This window comes from Clavelina lepadiformis, chromosome 7 (assembly GCF_947623445.1).
Source record: "Clavelina lepadiformis chromosome 7, kaClaLepa1.1, whole genome shotgun sequence".
Lineage (NCBI taxonomy): Eukaryota > Metazoa > Chordata > Ascidiacea > Aplousobranchia > Clavelinidae > Clavelina > Clavelina lepadiformis.
The window spans coordinates 14,544,102-14,567,831 of record NC_135246.1 but is presented as its reverse complement, the minus strand read 5'-3'; the positions used below and the strand labels follow the sequence as shown (position 1 = coordinate 14,567,831).

Below are 23,730 nucleotides of genomic sequence, written 5' to 3'. Positions count from 1 at the left end.
ATATCTTATAGATAAAAAGAAAGTCTAAATCTTAGAAGACATGAAAGGAAATAAATGAAACTTTAGTTATATATATACTAAGAACCTGAAACCAAGCTTGATAAGTTGCCCCAGTCTTGGTAGACCACCACAAGTTACCTCTGAATTTTCAAGGGTTAAACCGCTAATTATAGGCTTATTTAGTCCGAACGCTATTGCTTCTGAGTATGCAGAAGTTTTGAAAATTTTATACATGTGACCGAAAACAAAGTTTCTCCCTTAGTAGATGAAATAATAACTTGTTCGAATTTGACAGCATGAAACAGGCCATAACGAAATTTAGACAGCCATCACCCAACTTGTTATTGGTCTAAAATGAATGACCTGACGAAACATAATTAGATATGAAAGTGTAACTATGTGCAGGGGGCTTATCTTTATGCTGACTTAACTACTTGTTTACAGTAAACTATAATGCTTCTGTCAAAACGTTTTTGGCACAACACTATCACAGTAATATTTGTTTTTTGTCACTTTTTGGTCCAAGATCATAACCGTATCATAACAGGGTCTAAAAGTGATTGTCATTCGTGTAATTGATGACATTCTTTTGTTCCAATTATCTATAAACAACATAAAACACTTTATATATATAGTTTCCATATCGATATGTAATGCGTCTAATTAAAGCTACAGATAATTCATTTAATTTAATTAATACAAATTAAAGCTAATCTTTTTGCATGATTCAACTTCAAGGGTAAGATCATAGGTGGGGAACCTACTTAATGCAAACGGCTATCTACAAACAGCATTGTTGACAAAATTCTGTATAATCTGGCCATGCAAAAGTTCTAATTGCAAAAGAAACCGCTTAGGGTAAGCACAATGGAAGTTGGTATAATAGCTGATATTATTATTCAAGGTTGAAGCTAAGTGACTTAGCATCTTCTTCATTATGAATGTCACACTGACAAACATGTAGAATAGGTTTGCATTTGCATAGGAGATATCAGGATCTTGGATCAGTCAATATATAAGTACTGCTGACCGATTTCGGATTCTGGTATGCATCATAGTAATAAATAATAAAATTACTATATTGGTATTTAGTCGGGACCTGTTAGGATGCTTTGAGTTATCAGAAATTTTAAGCTAAGCAACGTTGAGTAATTTGAGTTAACGAGTTTCCAATGTATATATATATATCGTACCATATTTATTATATTAATCCATTTGTTTATTTACTTGAACTTGTTGAACACAACTGTAATGTGTGTGGATTGCTAATGCTTTATAGTTATACATAGCATAGTGGTCGAGGGCTTGAATTATGTGATGTTTGATGATTAAGATAATTTTATATAATTATATTACTACCTAATTCAAAATTTTAGTCATTGAGTATAGAAAGCAATCGATTCTGTTTAAGGTCAACATTTTCCATCAAGTTTATCCCCGTGGCTTACATGTATAGAAAATTAGGACCTAGCACTTTTCTATTAGTTTAGTGGGTGCAGCTTCATAAACTTCAATTTTAGATATGGTTACTAACTCAGCATGATGTTACCAGCAATGCAATGTTACAATAGAACAAAAAAATCTGTCACATAACCTCTGTATCCATTTAATTTTTTTCTGCATCTTATTCAGGGAAATAGTGGATGTAGGGGTTACACTATAGTTTAGCTACATGCTTGAAACATGGCTGAGAGAAGGAAGCGCGCTACCAGGTCCAGGTCCAAACAGGAAAAGAAGGATAAAGACGATGCCTTAAAACCAGACATCAATGTTAAGGTTGATGAACTGTTTGTACGGTAGGTTTTTGCAAATGCATAATTATGATTAAAATTGAATAATAGCTTTTAATTTATTTAGGTCTAACTTTCAATGTCAAGATTAACAAGAAATTTGTTATGAAACAATTTAGTAATTAATCAGTAAACTCATGTGATAGGTCATTGTCATATATTCTCTTTGCAGATGGTTTAGTTTGCCGACAACTCAACGAGCTTTAAAGGACGGTCTGCGATTAATTCGCCAAAGACCTGAAAAGTAGGTAGAATAGCGTTACATGTGCAACAACTCATTTCGTTACATGTACCTGGAAAGAGTTTATTTAGACAGAATCTTAGGTTGTATTAATTAGTTAAGTGTGTTATTTAAAGGCATCTTTTTAAATTCATATGATAAATCATGTATATCCAACTAACTAAAGAGTGAAATATACCTAATTTACTTGTTCCCTTTTGAAGATACAGTAAAATAAGACATAAATTCTGGTATAAAAGTAAATCTGAATAATCAGAAAGCTTTACCCTTAATTTCTGTAATTATTGCCAATGACCCAAAAGAATAAACAAGGCCGTTTGTGAACTTGGCTGTATGTGATTGAAATAATTTTGAGACAGTACTCCAGCGCTTGCAAAAATACTTTGCAGGACTTCTGCAATATAAGTTCAGGAGATACTCTCTTACGTAGACTGGCAATGAGAACATGTTAAATTTGGTGCCTGTTTTGTAGAAAATGTGCATGAGTATGAGAACACTTTACGTATTATACATAGAGAGAGCATTAATGATTTTATCAATCAAGTTGTAGGTATACGTGAAATTGTAATGGTTACATTCATTTTATCAGTTATTGTTAAATTATTATTATTAAGAAGTATGCATATTGCATACCGGTATATATATATAGCTAATTACATAATCACAATGCTTGCATTATGTATGACTTTTGGAATTGTTAATCCGTGATAAGCATTGGCTGGTTATTACTATGCTTTCTTTACTCCAGGGATTCAATTGGCGATCAGGAAGACTACCAGCCAACTGAAAGCTCCTCATCACCTACTCCTGCCCCCCCAACCTCACAATCTCCACCTCCTCCAAACAATGTAAAACCGCTTGTAAGTCCAAGGAGGAAATCATTTAACAAAAACAGATTGTCTGAAAGTTTAAAGGTAAGTTTTTTGATCTCATATACCTGCTCACCTTAGCTTATTTGGGATCTGTTGATTGCATGGACTGAAAGTTACAAGTCATTGCCATCCAGGTCATATTATGAACGACCCATTGAATACTTCTATAAATGATCGATTTTTTGCATCACTCGGGGTTTGAATGAATGACATGTTCAAATTTGATACATATTATAACTAATAATGTCCTTCCAGTATAACTATTTATTATTGTTCTGTTGATGCATCACCAATGTTGCTTTGCGTTTATTTGTTGTGGAGACGAACATTGGGCACCATCTATCCTAGTAATGAGATAAGCCTCTTACATGCTGACTTACATTATGAGAATGGTGTTGTGAAGAATGTTATTTAAGGCCACCACTCACCAGATTTATCGTGATCATGGTCATAGTTTTAAAGGTAATTAGGGCATTGGCGTCGGTCGCTTATTTGCTCCAGATTATAAACGCAGCTGCGTTTGCTTACCATGTGATGTAAACAAAAAAAAGGAAAGCTAGATTTTGTATAGTTTTGCCCCAGGCCCAAGACGTTTGTGGAACGTTGCTTATGTTAAAATAACAATGAACGTTTTACCGTTTGTGTCTATACCAGCTGCTTGTTTTTCCGACATTACCACTTGCTCTGCATTGCTCACGGTTGATTGCGGTTTTCAAGAGAGCGCAAAGCTTTCAAAACATTCCGCTGCTTGCGGTATATGCATTTGCTGCTAATCCTCTCTAAGACCAGCCACAGGCCAAGGCTATCACATCAGCTTATCTATGTCTAGGAAAAACCGGCTCCTTGCGCTGGCAGAGATGTACGAAAATAGCTCGCTTACGATTGAAGTCTGCTAAATGCATCTTTAAACCAACTGTCTTTTGTCGTCTTGCGTGTCAGCACTATTGCTACGTCACTTCCCAGTTTTTTTTCCCATGGGATAAGCTTGCTTTTATCCAACAGTTTTAATTGCTTGGCCTTGACGTGAGCAACTGTGCATGTTTGCCATTGGTTAGCTAAGACTAGGCTTTGATACCGTGATTTTTTTATGAAGCAAACGTTTGCGAATCACTTTGCAGATGTAATTAACTAACGCTGTTCAGCCAGGTTCAGATATCAGCACTGTGTGCAAAACACCTTATTGGTAATCGCACAGGTGCCAGTTGTGTAATGGGTTGGGTTAAGTTGTGAATCTGCGTTCGTCTGCAGATCGTGTTAATCTTCAAGTTACGATTCATTATTTTGATCGGACGAGCTCCCCGAATATCAGCTGCGTCAGCTGCTTGAAACACGGAGGTGAGAAATGAGAATCCTATCACGCTGAAAGGTCGCAAGCCTAAATGCGATTTTTACCTTTTCAAAATCGTAAAGCGGGTTTTTCTGAAGGTCGTTTCTCCTTGTTTTGAATTAAAATGCCATTGTCTTCATCTCTTTTCATTGTGTCACCTTCTTTCCTTTTTCCATTTAACTTTAAATCTCGAAAATGAGCTTAGACTGTGAAAATATTTTTGCTAGTTACGCCTAATTTACGGTACTCTTTCTGGTTGTTTTACATGTTGCTTATAAGTTTATTTTAGTTTGAATGCATTCATTACTTTATTTGAAGTCAGAAACGTAGCGTCGCTAAAGGTAAAAAAGTCAGTTTTATGCAGTTTTGCATTTTGCAGCACTCAATTGTTTTCTGATAACTGCAGCTGTAAGCAAGGGGTTGTTAATCTTAGTGTTATTTCCTCTTTAATATTTGCTTTAGTCGTTTATTTTATATTTAGCATATCCAGTTACAGTCTGCTGCAACAAAACATTGTAATGAAGTGTCGCAAAGACATATTCTTAGTTTCGTCTACACGGTTATTGAAGAAACGAGTCTTCAAAACCATGAAGTGTCGTCGGTTTTCATATTTTTGATGAACGCTTTGCCTTGTTCTTGACAGAAAAATGTAGTTTTCTTTGTTTCTTACCTGGCACGGTGTGTAGTTGTAGGTTTGCCGAGAACGTTCTTTGGCATGTATTGCACCGAAATTGCTTATCAAAAAGAATAAAGAGAACTCAATAAAAGTTGACGATAAGATAAATTGCTCCGTTTTCAATCGTCATAAATCCAAGATGAAGCCAAATTTACACAACGCTGACGCTTAGCACGGCGTCTTGAAATATCAAGCGTTTTGGTGTGGTTAGCAGTTCGCAAGCTTGCGATACTCAGCTGTCGTAGTATAAATAATCAAGACATTCAACACGAGGCTCTATTGCTCTTTCACGAACATCTTCGCCCAGGTCTGGTATTTGCTCGCCCGCTCAAGATTTTTCATTTGTTCTGGAATGTTCCATTCTCGCTATCACGTCGCAAAAACTTTTTTATATCCGCATGGCTCTTACAACAATGATTTTTGTAATTAAGATCGAGCCCAACTTTCTCGATTTTCATTTTCATCAAGCTTTTTCAGATCAATTAGATGTTTGTGGTTAATTTCTTTTTCTGTTTTTTAGTGGACGGAGTGCCGTAGTATCTTTTTTCTCAATTCTTGCAAACGACTGACGTAACATAGTGTTATCCAAGTCTCCTATTTTTACTAAATAAGGGATGTCATTAATTGACGACACCCTTGGGTTCACGTCCGATTTTGCACGTGATTTCATGGATGTACGATTACGTCGCTCTCGCAGCCGCCAGGTGCTGGTACAAGCACTGAAAAGAAGAATGCTTCAAGACGTCGAGGACATCCTGCCGATGTCATTCGCAGAGTGGGAAGACATGAACGGTTCTTTATTCTGGCAACTTCACGATGATCGGCTCGAGAGACTCTGCCGTGACTCGCCTACGTCTTCTTACGACTTTGTACCCCCAGAACGCATCTTGGAAAACATCAACAACGTGCCAAGGAGTAGAATGCGGACGATTACCGGCCCTGGGAAGTTTGCGTTCAAGCTTTTACCGAGAAATTCGAGGTTGCAAGCTACTCGTTCCCCAGACAGAAGCCATATTTTGCGGTCTAAGCAAAAAGACCAAGTTGGATCTGAGGTTCTAAGTACAACGTTTGAACACGAGAATAGATTGAAGGCACGATCGAATCTGCTCGGGGCGAAAGTAATACTAAAAGAAAAATCTACTCCGGCGAATGAAAAGCCGCCGGTTGGAGACCACAGTTTAAGTCAGGATGGGCAGCGGTACAAAACTTGTTTAAAGTTGAACTTTTTTCCTTCACCGCAACACGAACTAGAGTCCAAGAACTTGGGCAAGAAGTATGACCACACAACTTCTCCAAACAATAAAGCAGTTGAAAACGGGTCAGAATCGAGAGGTCGTCGCGGCAGGATTAGGCAAGCGCCAATTCCCGTGCCGGTGGTACATCTACCCAGCAAAGGCCAAGTTGGAGGTGGCAAGGACAAGAAAGCAACCTTACCCAGTAGTGCTCAGCCTAATGTCGAAAGGGGAAAATCCCCGGCGATGGAACTGAGAGTAGTTGTACCAGCAACTGGTCTTGCTGGGGTACCTCAGCCGGAAACGTATAGGGCGACGCAACAGCAGAATCAAATTGCACATAATAAGTCATCCACTACGTACCCAACAAACGTAAACAATAGCTTTGCTACCGCCGAATTGTTGTCATTAAAGCAGACCCGCAACCAGAACGTCTCAAAGCTTTCAAAGGCGAACGTGAATATTAAAAAGCTTAAACTTGTTGAAGATAGAATTGTAAACTCAGAAAGTAATAAAGAGCAAGGATTCCAGAAATCTTTAGCGAGAGAATGCATATCCAGACACTTGAAGAAATTGCCATTGACTAACGTTATTCACAGTGTTAATGTTCCTGTTCCAAAAGCCATTGCAACTCTCAAACCAGATTTAGTTCCCGAAAATACTGACCAAATCCCAGCTAAGAAGGGTTTTTGTATTCTACATAGCAACGTGATGAATCTCGAAGAAGCAAGTACCAGTTTTCTTGAGGCCTCGCCGAATGAGTCCCAGGAAGCTATTAAACGAACAGCCGATCAGAAAATTTCATCCGAAAGGTTCGAGGAAGAATTTTCCGCAGATAAGATAACATCTGCCGTTTTCACCGCCTCCGATGACAAAAGCCTCAAAACCCGTCTCACAGAAACGAACAACTTCAAACAAACGAACGACCAGTACGAAAAGACAAATTCTGTCAATCTTAACAACCACTGTTCGGCGCAAGAGATCAGCTCTCAGGACCCGGAAGTGAAATGTATAAAAAAAGCAACACATCACAAGGGCAGTGTATCACACATGGCGAGCATTGCTGAAAAACACACACGCGATAAAATGAGTACAATGGAGGTAGACAGGCTGTCAAACCATTCTGATTTCATGTCAGATTCTGTTACAGACTTAGACGCTTTCTCGTGCAGAATGGGCAGCCATATTGCCGACTCCGGGTCAGATTTTAACAGGATTTATCGAATCCCTTCCAGAGATGAGTTAGATTTTGAAGACGCGATCACAGATTTTTACTCTTCTCTCGGCGGTACTGTCTCCAACGAGAGCGCAACGTCTCAGCCGTTACCAAAGAAGCAAATAGACGCAGAAGAACTTCAACCGTCAGTAAACGAAGAACATACCGATTCTATCCTAACCGTTGTTTCGCGGAATGATGAAACGAAAGCAGAAGCCGAACCAACCCGCTCAGACGCAAACAACTTTATGTTGGAAAAGAAGCAACATGGCGCACATTCGCACGAAAATGAAGGCAAAATTTTTGCATCCGGGGATGAGTTGTTTGATGTCGCCGATACTACCAAATCTTTGAACACGTCGGACATAAATACAGTCGAAAGGTTGCCAAGAGATCAAGAGCTTTCGTGTAAAGAAGAGAAATCTTGGCAGACACGAGCAGAGGATGTAACAGAGTCGGTTGCCAGTGAAGAAGAGTCGGAAGAAAACGATTATATTTCTTCAGACGAGGTAAGTCTACGTTTAGGCATCTTGGTCGATTGAGTACGCAGAAACCGAACAAATCTGTTGTCTTTTTTCTATTAATTGGCGCGTCTTAAGGCTTGTACAGTTATGTTCTTGCTCTGTCTTTAGCGCGTTACGCTAATGTCTCAGTTTTCAGTTGGTTCTCAGAAGTGAATGCAATTTTGCACCATATGCTGTCACTAATTGTCCAATTGCGTAACCGGCGCTAAAGCAGTCAAACTGCTTCGGTTCTGGTGTCAATTAAGTCCAGGGCAGAACAATGTTTATGTCGGCTTCCTGGGCGTTATTTGTTAAATAACTGACAACAGTACAATAAATGTTCTGTTTATGGCTTGCCGAATCAATTTGAGCTCATGTCGCTCGATTGGCAGTCCGGAGTATTCTGTTTGGGTGCTATTACACGATGTAGATACAGTATGAATTACATAGTGCATACATGCTGCAATTATTGCTCATTTGCTTTAAAGTGATATTAACTACCAATTATGTTATTTAGTTGCCAACCGGCATTCTAGGTTTTTATTAGGAAAACGTGGTTAGGGCCATGTCAGTTTTTGTCTGACTTACCGACTTCCTCGAATTATTCCATTTTCCCTGTGAACACTCAGACGTTTTTCTTATAATCGTTTTATGAATAAGTCCGCTATATTCACCATATAAGTTTGTACGTTATCGCTATTGCGTCATGTACTATTTTTTTGCGAACGTCAGATCGTTTTTTTTAGTTAATTTTACAATATTCGTGAAAGTTTTATAGAACAACTATTTACTTACCACCAAATACAGTCCTGTCTAAATCAGCGAATTTGGCAAACTTTACACATTCCGAAAGAGAAGGTTTAGCTATGTTATTTTTGAGGTAGCGTTGGTTTAAAGTTTGATTTTCTGTTTAAAATTTTGTATGTTTATAAACTCCTAAGTTCTGATCATCTGCCCACGCTACTGTAAGATTGACGTACGCCACGTATGTCGTCATGCTAGCGTGTTCTAGACCATCGTTTCCGAAATAAATTTCCCCACCTAGCCTTGTCATGAACTGCGATGCCATAACGTGACGATAGTCAAGATGTTTATTTTGTTATGGTTGGTATTTGGTAACGTATCTCCAGCACTTCTTCAAGAAACTTCGAATGCGCATCCCGCAATATTTTAGCGGTTTAAACTACTGTGTGGTGTAATGGGTTCAATCCTGTGTGTAGATGAATTACGCATTAGAATGCAAACTCGTTCGAATGCTGACATAAAACTTGGTCACAAGGCTTATGTATCAGCTTGCACCAGAATTACTCATACTCAGTGTTTGCTGTCTGCACCTGGTCGCACGCCATTGTGCATATATATATATATACTATGTTTGCTCACAGAGCAACTACACTTTGCAATATACCCATTACGCTTGCCCTGGGATTAATATTGCCAGGTCAAATATGCTAACTGCTGTCTTCAACAGTATTTTCACAACCTTTTTTATCAGTGTGCCGGTGGATTTGCTCTGTTCAGTTTTGCTTTTAGTACCATCAGTAATCAATAAGCTTGGCGACATTTTTTACCACTCACAAGATCTTAGCAATTAGCATGACGCATTGTGCTTTCAATTGTTAATCTTAGCCATTGTCAATACCATTTTTATCACCTGTTGTCGTCGTAAGGTTCGAAAATAAATACGACCTGATGTGGTGTGATATTTGCACTGCGTTAAAAACAGCAGGTCGCATAAACGCCAAAACGTTCCGCGGCCTTCGCTGTGAGGATTTTGCTTTATCACGTTATTACAAATGTAAATAGCAGGGCGAAATATATCACAGCAACATATTATCTGTGGCCTTTGCGTGTTGTTACAAGTTACAACAGATGATTCATGTGCTGCGTGGTGATATTGCATCAAAATGTTCTTACTACAGTGAGCTGTGAGTTAAATTTTCTAGTAGTTTTCCATGTTGTACACCTTTAACCGTGCAATCAACGTTAATGCATTATTACGTGTGTTGTTAGAATGCACAACGTTAAAATTACACGTGATTCTCTTTGGATCGGCAATTTTTGTATTGAAAATTTTTTTTTCGAGATTTATCTAAACGTCAGGGTATTTCCATTTCCGCTAATAAATCCAACATTAAACACAGTCAATCTATCATGATGGAAATATTAAGTATACCCAATTTAGAAATAATAATGTAAGCAGTTGTACCAGTTGGAAACTACGTGGATGATGTTTTTGACGCACGCCATCTCGTCGTACTTTGCAACCTTTAGAGTTTAGACTTTACAAAGAAACGTCAAACATACGTCACGTTAGATCTGCGATAAACATACGATCTGGCTCGAGTTGTGGACGCTTCTTTTGGTATTCAGTTGACGTATAGTGAATTAATCGACTGACGAAAATTATTGAGCCACAGTTGTCAGAAATGTTTTTGTTTCACACTGATGCGCTGCATCATAATCATGGTTTGTATTCGTTGATATGTTTTGCCGCGTTCGTGATTTTAACGTGACACTGTCTTGTTCTGTGACAGTTTTTTCACAGATTAAATTTACACGGCTACATGAACCCAAAAACTGGGAGTTTTACCAACGCGCATTTTGAGAAGAAATTGTCACCTAACTTGGAGCCGCAATTTAAAGTAAAGAAGATCGATTTTAGTAAAGCATAAAATGACATAGCAAGTTCCCAAGCGAGCAAATCCATAAAATTCATGTTTTGCTTTGTGAGATGTAGTTGGCGACCTTTTAAAACGTCGCCTTTTGGCATCCCTGTCTTATAGAGTTCAAAGACTACCAACAAGAAGTTTAGTGCAATATCCGTCAACGTTAGTCTAGCTTGATAACATGAATGGTCACATGAGCGGTAGCCTGCATGCTGCAACGCAATCTCAGCAGTGCGAACGATATCTCTTCTTTGTTTATATATTTTCCGCAAAGCCGTTTGTTTGGAATTTTTTATTAAGTTCATACATTTTTAATCTATCGCTGTAGCCCACAGTGTGGTACTTGGCTTACACTTCACGCCGCTTACGTTTAACAACAAATAAGCACTTTATTTTGCATTACCTTTTGTTTGGATCTTTCCCGCGTAGTGTAACTGTAAACCATCTTTTATTCGCGCGTCAGACGCAAGGAAGTTCGCGTCGCTTGCGTCGCGTCCAGTGTAGACCAGCTTTAACAGGTGTAACGCTTAGGCGTGACTAGGGATACACTATTTTTGTTACCTTAATTACAGAGTTCCTATCCAATATGTAGCATCAGCAGAGTGTTCAATTCTTGTCATCTTTGTTTTGTATTATTTCGTCACGACTTCCGGCTACCCTGCGCGCTTACGTCAGCAAAGGTCCGTACTTAGGTCGTGTTTTGACCCAGTGGCTCTTTTAAAAATTAAATGTTTTTTTTGCATGCCACAAAACGCCCTTATCCTCAGTGACAGCGTAGTGTGTTGTGATTAGAGCCATATACTCCCGATACAGAATTCAAGTTGCTAAGAATAGACCCGTGTCAGTCATCTATGCAATTTATGAATGCATAAGCTCGTTTCAGTATGCTGATTATGTGAAAACATTGCTTTTTTGATTTTAAAAGAAAATTTATTCTGAAGTTTAAAATAGATTCGGCTTTTTATCGCGGCAGCACTGAAAGTGAAAATATATTGATAGTGTTAGGTTTGACTCGTTTCTTGAGCTAGTAGAACTTTTTTCTGCTTTTCGCTGACATTAATCAACTTTCCAGCATCTAAATAATAAGTGCAGATGTGTCCCAGACGTCCAGAACAGTGCTCGAACCTTGAGCGGGATCTGACGTTCTAGAATCTAGATAGTTCGCACTTGTGCTGCTAATCCAAACAAACGGTATTTACTTTTAAAGCTTGCTGCTTCATAACATTGTTCCAAGAAAAAGTCAGGTTGTCAAATGTTTTAGTTTAGTTTTGGTGCAGGCTTAGGAAGGTGTCCCGAAACCATTACGCTTGTTTGATATTTTAAGGCTTCAACGTCATTGCTGGTAGTGATTCAGGTAGCCATATTAGTTGCATATTTGCTGCGTACCGTCGGTACCGGCAGAACTCACAGTACCAAAGGTACCACGCAACAAATTGCAAACAGTCTTTAGTTAATAATTTGCATTATTTATAGCGCAGTAAGCAAGTCTTGCGCAAGGTTGTCGTTAATACTGTGTGTGACTGTGTGTTAAATGCCCTCCTACGTTCAATCATCGGGTATGCGAACAACAGCAGAGGACGGTGTGTCTTACGAGAGATACGCTATCCCTCTAATTGAAAATCTCATGCATGCCATAATGGCACCAAGCAAAGTGAGTATCGAGACCGTCTTACGTTAATCTTGGTTGTGATACTTCCCCATATGGCATGTTCTTATGTCATATTTTCGCTTTCTCGTAAGCCTTTTATCGAGGTGTATAAGCTGTGGGTTGAACAAAGGCTTTGTCGAAGGTCGTAATTTGTGTTAGTTTTCGCTTCGTGACCGTATTGTTGTGTTTGACGTTTTTACCGGAAATTAATTCATCAAACTAATACACCACGTTTTTCATTACAACGACCATGGTTATTGGTGCTTCGTTGAGTGAGTTATATTCGATGTATGCTTTAAACAAGTATCACTATGATCGCTGATATTCGGTTTGCAAAATCTATATCTGGAATGAAAATATGAAACAAGCAGTTTTACTTTTTGCTGGACAAATTTTCATGCCTGCAAGTTTGTTGACAAGAGAAACGAAAATTGACGAACTAAGTGGACTTCCTGGTATTGTGTCTCTCACCATTATCAGTTCAAGCCTTGTCTTAAGTTTTTGAATTAATGCGTTGGTGAAGCGAAGTTCTGTATTATGCAGTTTTGTTATCAATTCACCAAAACTGGCAACCTATTTAGCGCACTATGCCCTCTGTTCCTTGTCATTTCTTTTTTCCGGTTTCCTCTGATACTTACTCCAAATCTAAGCTCTTGCAATTAGAAGACTTGTATGCAAAAACATTTCGTATTGCCAACTTTGCAATGTGTTGTTGTGAGATGTATGCACTGATACACTGATTCTTTACAAACTAGGTGTGTGTATGTGTGTGTGTGTTTAATCTTGTACTGTACTTACCCGATATTTAAGCCTAATCAGTTATTTCACCATTGTTAAATGGCGTATATTTTAATTCATTGTTTATATTTGTTTACAGAACACAGACTCCTCCAACGAGTCTCCCTTAAAAACAAAGCCGGAGGAAAAGGCAACAGAGTCGAGCGCAAAGATTCCAAGGTTCTACTATCCTGGAGGAAAGCCGAGATGTACTGGTAAGTGATTGTGATGTCACAAACACCTGTGTTGTAACCAACTCGTTACAGAGTGATAAAACTTGTTTCACGGAAACAGAATAATATGCACGACAAATGTCGAAATGCAAATATACCCCAATGGTGACGTCTGCACGTTGCACTGTACGGTGGCTGTTATTTATGAATAACTTGTTGCGAAATCCAACGCACTGTATGAACAGCTGCCTCGTGCGCATTTTGATCGATTTTTATTTACAAAAGCAATATCATATTGCAATATACATAAGCTTGTTACCGCAGAAAGTCGTGCTTGATACGTTAAAGAAATGCTCGAAATAAGATCGATTGATCTTAACATGCAGCTCTGCCTACCGCATACACTTGCCATCGCATTGACGCAATCCAGGATAAAATCCAGTTCCTCAAAATAACCTGCAATGCTTCTTTTCCATGCTGATTTCTATGGAATTAATTTTCTATCCAATTTTCCGGTTTGTTCAACGGTGACCTCCGCCTAACCACATGATTTTATTCCAAATAATAATAATACACGATCATCGCGATATCCTTCGCCGTTTCAGAGAATATCACAACCGCAGTCACACCGCGAGCAACATTAGGGTCTTACGCCTTTTTTGAATTTGCTGATCACAGTATCATTTATTATAAATCACTTTCTTTATAAATCACTGTTAAGCATTTTAATCTAACATATTGCTATGCCCATCATTCAGATGAAATCAAAGCGACGTTGAGAAAAATAAGTGAAGCTTTCCAACAAACCGGCAAGGACCGTCTTCACAGAAGGGAACTGACACCCATAGCAAAAGTAAGTGCATATTTTTTAATACACAAAACTCATCATCACTGTCATTTGTGCGGTTTTCTATGGGTGGTACCGTTATGGACCACTTGCTTCCAGTAAAGAATTAGTATCAAGCCAAGCTCGGATGTCACAAATTAGTTTTAACTCACAGGCTTGCGGTTACTCGGAATATTGGAAAGTTCCCGTATTCAATGCTGCAGTCAAGGGTGATTCTGATACTGTTACCAAGAGTGACCTAATCTCTATGTGGAAAAGGTAAGTGGGTGGATTTGATGAAGGAAGCCACATTTAAAACAGACAATTAGGAAGGGTTGACAGTTTGTTCGTTTGGGGAATTTTTATTAAATTTGACAATTGGAAGTTCTTATCTTGTTTAAGACACCGGTTTTCGGGACAGTCTTAACCCCAAACCAAACGTTAAGTGTGCTTGAATCCATTAATACAAGTTTTTATTGTGATTTAGAGTTAGCTCATCTTGTCACGACGATGCCTCGCGATTTGTGAAGATGATGTCCAAGGGCAAGAAAACCTTTCTCGAATTCCACGATTTTCTTCCTCTCATGCAGGTTGTTATTTACCCTCATGCTCATGCATTTTACGTGTACCACCCGTTGCGAAAGTCATTCTAGTCTGCACGAATGCAGTGCTACATATTACCCATGCTATACGCAGAACCGAACAAATGCTGGCTATAGTAGGATGTTCCGCCTATTATTAAAAGCGATACTTGACTTGCCCATTTCTGCTAAAAATAGTTCCAATAAACCTGATTCACTTTCGGTCGCAACCAAGTTATTTCCGTCTAACTTCTACACTGAGATAATAATTTCAACACTAACTATTTAGCAAACTGACCTGTAAACCATGATCATTTCAGGACATAGTCGAGTCCCACCCCGGCCTTGTCTTTCTCAGAGAAGCCCCGGAATTTCACTCTCGTTATATGAACACGGTGAGCGTGGTGACCATTTTGTGACCTATCAAAGCTTCTTTATGTCGTAATGAGTCAGAGTGACTGAACCAAGTTGTATGCAATTTGTGTTGTAACGTTGAATACGTTATCTTTATCTTGCTTCTGTATATGAAATACTTCAGGTCATAGCGAGAATATTCTACACCGTCAATCGATCGTGGTCAGGCCAAATTACTGTCTCAGAATTAAGGAAAGGCAATTTCTTAACGGTAAGCGGGGCTCAATGACGTTCTTAGGTTTTAGATTTGAAGAAAAATGACTTGTTTTTAACTTACCACAGCATTTTTGTTCAATCTAATTCCACGCTTTAGTTTACATTACTTGTTGTTGTGTAGTAGGACTATACTATAATGCTATGCAGTACACGATTGACAGTAGTATACAGTTGTACCGGTATTGTACTATTTACCCTGTGGACCACTGTACTATACATCGAAGTTATTCCTACCGTATTCTTGATAGTGACTGTCTACTGCTAAGGCGATAATAAACCGTTCTTGTGTTGCAGATTTTAAGCATCTTGGACGACGAGGAAGATATCAACGCTGTCACAGACTTTTTCTCCTACGAGCACTTTTACGTCATTTACTGCAAGTTCTGGGAGCTTGACACTGACCACGACCTGGTCATCGATAAACTTGACCTCTGCCGTCATGCTAATGGAGGTAAGAGTCATGGTCGCTGAAACAATCATTTGGCCTACTCTTGTGACTGCACAGAATTACTCGGTCATTATCTCCTGGTTGTAGAGACTGCTGTGATAGGAAGGTTCTATATTATGGCTTTTATTCCCGTAGAATAACTTGTTTTGAAGTTTTCATTTTTGACATTTTGTGAGATATGATAAGGCTATCGAGTAATATGTGCTTCCAGTCACATAGGCTAAATTAAATGGTACTTTTGTCAGGTGTAATTTGGATCTGCTGCCAATTTTGCGTACTTACATATCACTTACGTAAATGAGCCTGTTTCGTTTGTTCTGAATGGATTTTCCCTTGACGTATTACTAGACGTAGCACGTAACTTACAACTGAATGCTTCACGTTTTCAGCTTTGTCATCCCGACTTATTGAGCGCGTCCTCTGTGGTGCCGTCACGCGGTGGGATTCATCAGACCATCGTGCTCACAAGATGTCATACGTAGACTTTGTTTGGTTTCTGATGTCAGAGGAAGATAAAAAGTCGCATACCAGGTGAGCTTATGTAGCAGTCGACGACAACGTGTGCCTGGTTTTCCGCAAATGCAAAACGGTGATTGAATAGTGGTATAATGCTACGAAATAGAGGCAGAACAGTTATGAACTAAAAGTGTAACGCCACTGTTCATGTTTAAAATAAAGATGCATCTATGGGTATGAAGACACACATTTGTACTTCTGTAAGGTTTAGCATTGTCAAGAAACTGTTGGATTATTAGCTAAGTTGTTCATATCCTGTGCCTATACTTTGCAGCATAGAATACTGGTTCAGATGTATGGACATGGACGGAGATGGTGTGATTTCTATGTATGAAATGGAATTCTTTTACGAAGAGCAAATGAGAAAGCTGGAACAACTCGATATAGAGCCATTGCCCTTTGAAGACTGCGTTTGTCAAGTAAGGAAACTTGATTGCCTGAAAATGTATTGACTTTGTTCAATGTTTCAATTGCACATTTATCACACACTTGTCTTCACTGAAATTACTTGGGCTGATTTTACATCAAAAGTGATTTGGGTTTTTATCATCTGAACATTGGGAAGTTGAATTCCTCTGCTAATACGAGCACTTGTTTTAATCTTCCTTATGATTTGTCAGATGCTTGACATGGTCAAACCCAGATCCAAGGAATTCGTCACGTTAAAAGACCTCAAGATCTGCAAGATGGCGCACGTCTTTTTTGATACTTTCTTTAACGTCGAAAAGTATCTGGACCACGAACAGAAAGACCCGTTTGCCCCTCAAAAGGTCCGTTCTTATTTTTACGTCCTTTTGGGTCTGGTTCTGTTCAAAAGCGTGATTATAGTTGCTTAAGTTGTTGCGTGTTGTTATTTTCAGCAATTACCACTTGTACGTTGTACCTCGAAAAACACTGAACGTATTCACAATACCATTGTGCTTGTAAATTACGAGTCAAAATGATCTCAATGTTTCGTAGTTACGATTTTAAGAAAACCCTTCAGAAACGAAACTATGTCTTTTTCGTAGGACGTGGACTCGACTTTGACCGAGCCCAGCGACTGGGAAAAGTTTGCGGCGGAGGAATACGAGATTCTGGTGGCCGAGGAACAAGCTACAGAGTTCAATGCACTTGACTTGTAAGTTGGTTGAGAATCAGATCAGTTGTTACTAGAGTTCAGTGCCGTTTAACATTATTAACGCAGTTATAGGGTAATTGTTTGCAGTTAACTTGTCATAAAACTTTGGCTATTTGAGAGAGTGAGAGAGATTTTCACGAGTTTTGTTGTATGATAGGTCGTTTGACGACGAAACCGACCCCCTAATTGAAGCAGAATTTCAAAAGTTGGGGCTGAATGATGTGGTGGGGCAAAATGGCCCCGTCACCACCATCCAGCTACAAGGGGATGGCCAGACCCGACGACTGACTTAACTCGTACCCACTGGAAAACGGAAGCAAAACACGCTGTATCACGCTTTGCTTTCGTGACGTAACACTTAATTCTTGTTGCGTGCGGCCACACGTCTTACGTCAGCGGAGAACATGCGGGTGTATCCCGGTTATGACGTCGATGAGGATGTACGCATACATCACGTGACAGATCGCGTCACAATCGATTGTGTTGTTTAACTTTTTCCAGCTTGATAGGTATCCTATACCGTCTATTTATAATAACAAAGTTTTCAAAAATACCAAAAGCATGAAAACGACTGCTTTATTTCAGTCCTGCTTATTACTGGGTTGAACTGAAGAAAATTTTTTTTATTTATTAACATGCAAAAGAATGTCATTCACCAGTCACATATCGCCACTGTGCTCTCATGTCAGATATTACCTCGTTTTGAGAGGACAAGCATCGTCCTGTTAAACGTACAGTGTTAGGGTCATCGGTTTGAACCAGCTGACGTAACCACCTAGTCAAGCAAGGTTCTTGCGGTTTCGATGACTTCTTTTAGGTGTTTGGTACTTTCGTGCTTTAGATTTTGGTAATATCGATAATTTTTGAACTTGTTGTTGATAATGACAGATATAATTGGTCTGCGGTACGGCGATTCTTCTACAGTCATTTTGTTAAAAGTTTTGTTCGTCTTTGAGTATACTGTGCATAGGTTTATTTTTTCTACTTGTATTTATTTTTTCACTTATTGCTTCTCAAGAAGCGATCGTGTCTTTCACAGCTTACTGTTGTAATAAAATTCAGAAGAAGTGCGACCAAAACGTCCATTCCGAACTTCAGTTTTAGAAGTGCTCAGCAAATATACTTTACGGTACTTGTACAATATCATGCTGCTTGGTTAGGTGATAATGGATTGTTTAGATTGCCTAATAAAGCTTTTTAGCACGCGTCGTTATATCTCACGTTGTTATCTTTAGTCGTATACCATTGCCTCTCGGCACCAAGGCCTAAATCGGTCGATTTCCGTATGAGCTGTCTCTGGCTTAGTTGCCCTCAAAATCTAAATAACGTAGATTCAAGAATTAAAAGTGTATTGCGCTGTACGGTCAGTTTTGTCCTCATTACTTACAAGGTGTAAGTGAAGTTTCGTAAATCCGATATACTGGGGCCCGTGAGAAGTTTTATTTCTTCTCATTGTTAACCTAAATTGCTCCACCATAACTCGAAAGCGTTAGTCTGAAATAAATTTTAGTTTCATGCGACCCTTCAAATAGCTCATACTCACACCAACGAAAACCAACTTTTTTAAATAAAATACTCATGTCAAATGTATAGTTGCTAAATTCTTACCTAACGCAATGTGTGTTATGGATGCATAAGAAATAGGTTTATTTTTAAAACCATCATTTTTTGTTTTTACTAGTATAATTGAATAAAAATTCTAAAATATTACAGTCAACAACAAAATTATCTTAAACGTAAATCGTTAAAACTGTTACGAGTTAAAATGTAGGGTGCGAAAAGTCGTTTCCGAACTATTTCGACTATCTCCGAAAAAGTCGGAAATTTAATTAAACTAACTTTAAATTTTTCCTTTTTTTATCCATTAAAGTTGCTGTCGTCATCTCAGCGTGAATCCTGATTCACTTTCAAATAAAATAATTTTGAGTAAGGTAAAAATTGTTTTTCACTTGTCGCAAACTAGACGGTTGTGTCTGAGAAGTGTGCAAGTGCTAATTACGTGTTTTTGCAACAGGCAGACTTTCGGTAAACTGAATAGTCTTTGTGATTGTAACCCATTGTGAATAATTAAAGTTTTCAGATGTTTCGTACTATTCGTGTAATGCGTTAACATCTCCCAAATATTTTATTATCGCGGCTGGTCAAAAGAGAAATGTAGGTCATTCGAATAATAAATTTGTCGGCAATATCTTTAGACTCGAGAGCTATTCGCCCTGTCACTCAAATGTGTGTTTGGTGTCAGGTTAAGTTTCACTTAGCACTTGTTCTAAACTCGGTCCAGTCTGTCGACTATATTTGATTCTGTTTGTTAATGCTTTAGTCTTAGTGAGACACCTGATGTAAATAAAAGATAAACACACTTAAATCGCCGCGCAAACTCTTGAAACAATGCGACGTCTTTTTAATTCATTACATCATCATCTGACCAAGTTTGCAAACACTAATTAGTCCCGTAGGAGCCTTTCTCTTTCCACCGCGTTTCGCTTTTCTATTTTGACAAGGATAAAAGTGAGGTGATATTATATGATTGCTTGGAATCTTTCTCTATACGATTGGAAGTGTCGCATTGACCGCTACTACTGCAAAGTTTCGGCTTTTTTCACTTTCATGAAAAGCAAAAATGCAAAGATGGTATAAAGTTAGTACAGGAAGAAATTTACTCGTGGATTCTAGTTGAAAAAAAAACGGAAAGTTTAGACATTTAAATTAAGAAGCATTAGATGTAAAAGTTATAGAAAAGAACTTAATGACGAATCGACTTAACGTTTAACAACTATAATTGATTACAAGTGACAAAGGACGGCTCTATAGCTAAAATTATGTAAGTGTAATCTTACATGTTTTTTCATCGAGGTACAAAGCTGTATAATGACGCCAACCATAGTTGATATGAATGAAAAGACTTTAGACTTCGGGTTAGATTATTCAGACTTTGCTCAATATAAGCAACAACCTTCTTCAACGGAAGATCAGTTTTCCAGCATGTCTGCAAGATCTTTTTTGGGACCTAACCATTGCGCCCAAGATGGATACTCGTCTTATTATAATGAAGATGAACAGAACTTAAACGAAAAATGGACGGCACATTTTGACAGAGCAGCTTCCACGGTTCCTATGACCTCTGCCCAGGAGTTATGTCATCCTCAGGAAACGTTCCTGGATCCTACAATCGCACCTTCCATTGCAACTGAATCTTTAAACACAGGACAATTCCATGAAAGCAGTCAAAAGTATTTTGATCTTTCGTATGACAGGGTGGGTAGCAATTCATCCCAAACTCATTTCTCGTATACACCGATCGAGCTTCCTCAGCTTTCTAATACCAGTAAAGCGTGTTACGTGAGTCCTGATGGAGAACGGGAAAATTACGCCGAAGCTAACGGCTTCACACTTCTTCAGAGGTACCCTTTTGAAAATAAGAGGCCCAGCTATTCACCGAACAAATCCATAATCCAATACCATCGAGTGAAGACGAATCTTCGAAAACGAGAACGCAACTTAAGCATCAATAAAGCCTTTGATAACCTGAGAAACAGGATCCCTAATTTACCTTCGGATACTAAGGTCTCAAAGATAAAAGTGCTTAGACTAGCGGCCGACTATATCAAGTACTTAGGCAATGTTTTGCAGAAAGACAAAACGGTGAGTTGAAGTTCTATTTACAAATTTTGGCTTCGGAATCAGCACAGACTTTTATTCCACGTATCGATTGAATGCGGTTAAGTACACGTTTATCTTTTGTTAGAATTCTTCCTCATCTAATCCCTGTGAAGATTCATTTTTTATTTCCGAAGATGAGGAAATCTGCCACGAGACGAATAACAACAAAAGACAACTTGATGAGTTCAAGATCGACCCAAATATGGTTGCTATTAAAAGAAGAAAGACAGACTGGGTATGTTGTTACTAATAGCCTACTTTTTATGCTTCCAATCACCATATTTTTGATGTGTTAGTAGCATGGATACATTTATACAGACCGAGGCGTAACTTTAGTTCCTTAGCTGTGCAATGGGATCTTAACGTTGTTTTTATTTAACATAACTTGCAATAACTCACATCTGCTATAAAACATTGTTTCAGAATCGTATTCAAGAAGAAATAGAACGACACGAGAAAAATCACCACATAAGGCAAATCGAAAAGCGAAAATGTCCTGAACATTTGTCTCTCCATAACTTCGACTGTGATATGGACCTTAGCCAGACCAGGGGAACTTCAAATAACTTTATCTCACTTCAGAAAACTACTCTTGGTAGTTGGCACAAATGAAACTTTTTTCTGCTCTTTATACACCTTTCCGTTAGGTAGCAGCAGCGCTATCCATCATACTAATCCTAATACATGCTGTCAGTTACAGTAATTGTGGTTGGTAAGGTTGTAACGTTTCATGTGCACTGTAAAACAATTTATTTGAGCATTTGCACCCAGTGTAGTTTTCACTTTTTTCGGATTTTTGGTGAAATACAGGCTTGTTTCATAGCTTTTGATTTTATCTCTGCTAAATTTCACAGAAAAGACATGTTTTGATGTAAGAAAAGTAGACAGTAAACTTTCAGTAGATCACATAAAACAATACAAGAGATTATTAAAACTAAACCTCAAGCACAAAATTTTTCCTTCACAACCACAACAAAAAAATGAAGATTCAAATTTGTGTCTGTTTTCAGATTATGAAACGTACCACAAACACGAAGTCGTATAATCGGTTTATAAAAGTGAAAAAGTTTTTTGCTGCATCTCTTTTCTACTTTTCGAGTTGCGTGACTATGAGTTGCGCCCTAACCTATTTTATTACTAACTGTCATGTAATGTTTCAATCATGAAAGTTCCAATGTAAATTTAACAAATATTGAAAAGAGATGTATATAGGCCTACTTAAAGTACAAACTCAGCATTTTGCTACAACTGCGATATGACTGTTTGGTTTTAACGTACTTCATGCCACACCAGTTTAGGCTAATGGCGATATTTATAGAAGTGGAATCTAATTATGTAATGACATTGTGCGACCTTAACCCTTGTTCTAGGCTTATGCAAATGAAGCCTGGAAGAAAAAATTGAAGTCGGGCGCTTTTATTCTCAGTTAGTTAGTAAAACAACATCATATATAAAACAGGCTTCGTGAGTGCCCTGCCCTTTCTGCATGGTTCTCTGGGTCAAGGGTTCGGGCAGCACGGCAACGCTTTCTAGATCAACAAAAGACGTGTACAAGTTTTTCATAGATGTTTTTCCCCTAAGTACATGTAGAAGTTTCTTGCGTTCATCCGTAACTTTTTTAAGGCCTTGCCAAATGCCTCCGGTAAATCCCCAATTAAGAGCATACAGACGGAAAAAGACGGCTACGGATAACGCAAACCTATGAACCAATTATTTACTATAAGGAGGACGGCGTGGGTGGTAAATATGCGGCCGAGGCAACGCTAAATCTCAACTTAATTCAAGCGTGGCTCGCGCTTGGCGTGACTGTCGTTAGATATCGTCATATTTTTACGCTTTTTGAGAATATGAAACGATGCAATTCTTTCTATTTTCGTTGGCAAATATATCCGGTAGTGCAAAATGAACTGATGAAATACAGTTTGTTGAACTATTTCGTTCTCTTGGGCTGATGTTTTTAGCGACAACAAAAACTTATAACTGTAAAATGTCAAACTTTTCATACTTGTCAAATTGCGAAATTTCTTGAAGTTAATATGTACTTCATTGGCCCAAAGTTGATCTGCTTGTAAGAATAATGATGAAGCGTTTTTGATCTGTTTTTATTTCATAAATGTCATTTTGGTTGGGCAACCGGTTGAAAGGAAACTGTAAATGCTGGTTACATTCGTGTTCAATCCTTGTCTTATATGATTCGGTTTAGTTTAGTTCTTAAGAAATTTAGAAACTTATACAGTGACATGAAATAATGATTAAAGCGAAAAGATCATTTATTCGATAAAGCAGGATTTTTTTATTTATGTGCAGAATAGCGTAAAGAAATCCAGTTATTACAAATAAACGCGATTGGTAGGCCTACGACCGTAACAAAATTTCAGAAGTCTAACTGCGGTCGTGCGAATATGGAAAAAGAAACATGCTTAATAGAGTGCGCATCGCACTATGAAAAGTGACTATGCACAGTAGGTCTATATGTTAACTAATTTAACGTTCGATTCAAAAAACAATTACTATATATTTTACATTAGAATTTCAATAATGGCAAGAATTTTGCAATATCGAAAACCGGTTGGTTGATAAATTATGTCTATGCGCGATATCGTGGAAGACAACCACAACATCTGCTATATCTACAGTCAGCGTTATCTGATCTATCTCAGCGATTAATTACGCGATACATGTGGCATCCGTCCTCCTTTCTGAATCCGCTTTCTTCCTGCTGCTACTGGAATTCAGAAACGCCTCAAACCTTGGCTTCCAGGTGCTCGCATTTCACGGTAATATTTGTCATAATTAATAGAGTTGAACTTGATCAATGAACATCC

At 38.3% G+C, this 23,730-nt stretch overlaps 2 protein-coding genes across 4 annotated transcripts; both read left to right on the top strand.

Annotated features, from left to right (window-relative positions):
• The first annotated feature begins 1,632 nt into the window (after window positions 1-1,632).
• LOC143464997 (serine/threonine-protein phosphatase 2A regulatory subunit B'' subunit beta-like) lies at window positions 1,633-18,396 on the top strand. Of its 2 annotated transcripts, XM_076963096.1 has the most exons (15): window positions 1,633-1,796; window positions 1,963-2,034; window positions 2,780-2,945; window positions 13,052-13,166; window positions 13,883-13,977; window positions 14,126-14,229; window positions 14,438-14,540; window positions 14,852-14,926; window positions 15,070-15,156; window positions 15,456-15,612; window positions 15,999-16,140; window positions 16,400-16,544; window positions 16,746-16,895; window positions 17,136-17,245; window positions 17,403-18,376. In XM_076963096.1, exons 1-15 carry the CDS (start codon window positions 1,684-1,686, stop codon window positions 17,536-17,538), a joined length of 1,770 nt encoding a protein of 589 aa, XP_076819211.1. In that variant the 5' UTR covers window positions 1,633-1,683; the 3' UTR covers window positions 17,539-18,376. The 2 variants fall into 2 exon arrangements, with proteins under 2 accessions (XP_076819211.1, XP_076819210.1); XM_076963095.1 differs by lacking the exons at window positions 1,633-1,796; window positions 1,963-2,034; window positions 2,780-2,945 and adding an exon at window positions 2,991-7,863 and having other exon boundaries at window positions 17,403-18,396.
• Window positions 18,397-20,046: 1,650 nt separating this feature from the next.
• On the top strand, window positions 20,047-21,691 carry LOC143465499 (uncharacterized). 2 transcript variants are annotated; one of them, XM_076963825.1, is made up of 3 exons: window positions 20,047-20,887; window positions 20,991-21,140; window positions 21,329-21,691. In XM_076963825.1, exons 1-3 carry the CDS (start codon window positions 20,114-20,116, stop codon window positions 21,515-21,517), a joined length of 1,113 nt encoding a protein of 370 aa, XP_076819940.1. In that variant the 5' UTR covers window positions 20,047-20,113; the 3' UTR covers window positions 21,518-21,691. The 2 variants fall into 2 exon arrangements, with proteins under 2 accessions (XP_076819940.1, XP_076819941.1); XM_076963826.1 differs by having other exon boundaries at window positions 21,040-21,140; window positions 21,329-21,479.
• Window positions 21,692-23,730: the final 2,039 nt, after the last annotated feature.